Genomic DNA, 983 nt, shown 5'->3' with positions numbered 1-983 from the left:
AATTAAACGTTTAGTTTTGATCTTGTTGGTGGGTATTTCGGCACTGGTGAGGTACTTGATGAACTGCACCTTCCAATCGGTGACCGACGAAGGTACAACAAGTACCAACTGCTCGGCAGGGGGAACCTCTACAACTTCCTTTTCTTCTTTAATGGATGGCACCAAGAGATCTTGAACGAAGACCCCTGGCAAAACTATGGCACAAGAAGAAGCTATTTTTGAAAGCCAGTTAGCAATCTAATTTTGATCTCGTACCACGTGGTGGTATTCGATACCATAGAACTTCCCTTCAAACCTCCTTATTTCAGCGTAGTATGCATCCATTTTCTTACTAGAATAGGACCAGTCTTTGTTGAACTGGTTGATAACCAGCGCAGAATCCCTGTACACCATGAGGCACTTGATGCCGAGCTCAACTGCTATACGGAGACCATGGAGACATGCTTCATATTCCGCGGCATTGTTGGAGGCTAGAAAGTGTATCCGGAGGACATAGCGGAGCTTATCTTTAGTCGGCGTAATGAACAAAATGCCCGCACCAGCGCTGTTGATGTTAAGGGCGCCGTCAAAGTACATCAACCAGTGCTTGGGGCAAGTGGCGGCAATGGGTTCTTGGATCTTGGTACACTCAGCGATGAAATCAGCGAGCGCCTGTGACTTAATGGTAGGTCTGCTTCTAAATTCAATGGAGTAAGTTTCAAGCTCAACAGCCCACTTTATGATACGGCCATTGGCCTCTTTGTTGCAGAGAATGTCCCCTAGAGGGAACTCGGTGACCACGGCCATCTTGTAGTATTCAAAGTAGTGTCAGAGCTTGCGCGACGTAATCAGAATTGCATATAGCAGCTTTTGTACCAGAGGATAATGAGTTTTGGCTCATTAAGTACTTCGTTGATAAAGTAGACCGGACGTTGCACCTTGTAAGCATGTCTAGCTTCCTCACGTTCGACGACGATAGTAGTGCTGACGACGTGAGAAGTAGC

General features: G+C 46.4%; 1 protein-coding gene across 1 annotated transcript; it reads right to left on the bottom strand.

Annotated features, from left to right (window-relative positions):
* Positions 1–237: 237 nt before the first annotated feature.
* On the bottom strand, positions 238–576 carry LOC136487979 (uncharacterized). The gene has a single exon (XM_066485051.1). The coding sequence runs from the start codon at positions 574–576 to the stop codon at positions 238–240; it is 339 nt and encodes a 112-aa protein (XP_066341148.1).
* Between the last annotated feature and the right edge of the window lie 407 nt (positions 577–983).

The sequence above is a fragment of the Miscanthus floridulus genome, chromosome 10 (assembly GCF_019320115.1).
Source record: "Miscanthus floridulus cultivar M001 chromosome 10, ASM1932011v1, whole genome shotgun sequence".
NCBI classification, from domain to species: domain Eukaryota; kingdom Viridiplantae; phylum Streptophyta; class Magnoliopsida; order Poales; family Poaceae; genus Miscanthus; species Miscanthus floridulus.
Note: the sequence above shows the minus strand (reverse complement) of the source record. Positions and strands in the feature narration are given on the sequence as shown.

Excerpts from the sequence above, each read along its gene's own strand:
- LOC136487979 (XM_066485051.1), bottom strand. The coding sequence starts at position 576 with ATGTACTTTGACGGCGCCCTTAACATCAACAGCGCTGGTGCGGGCATT.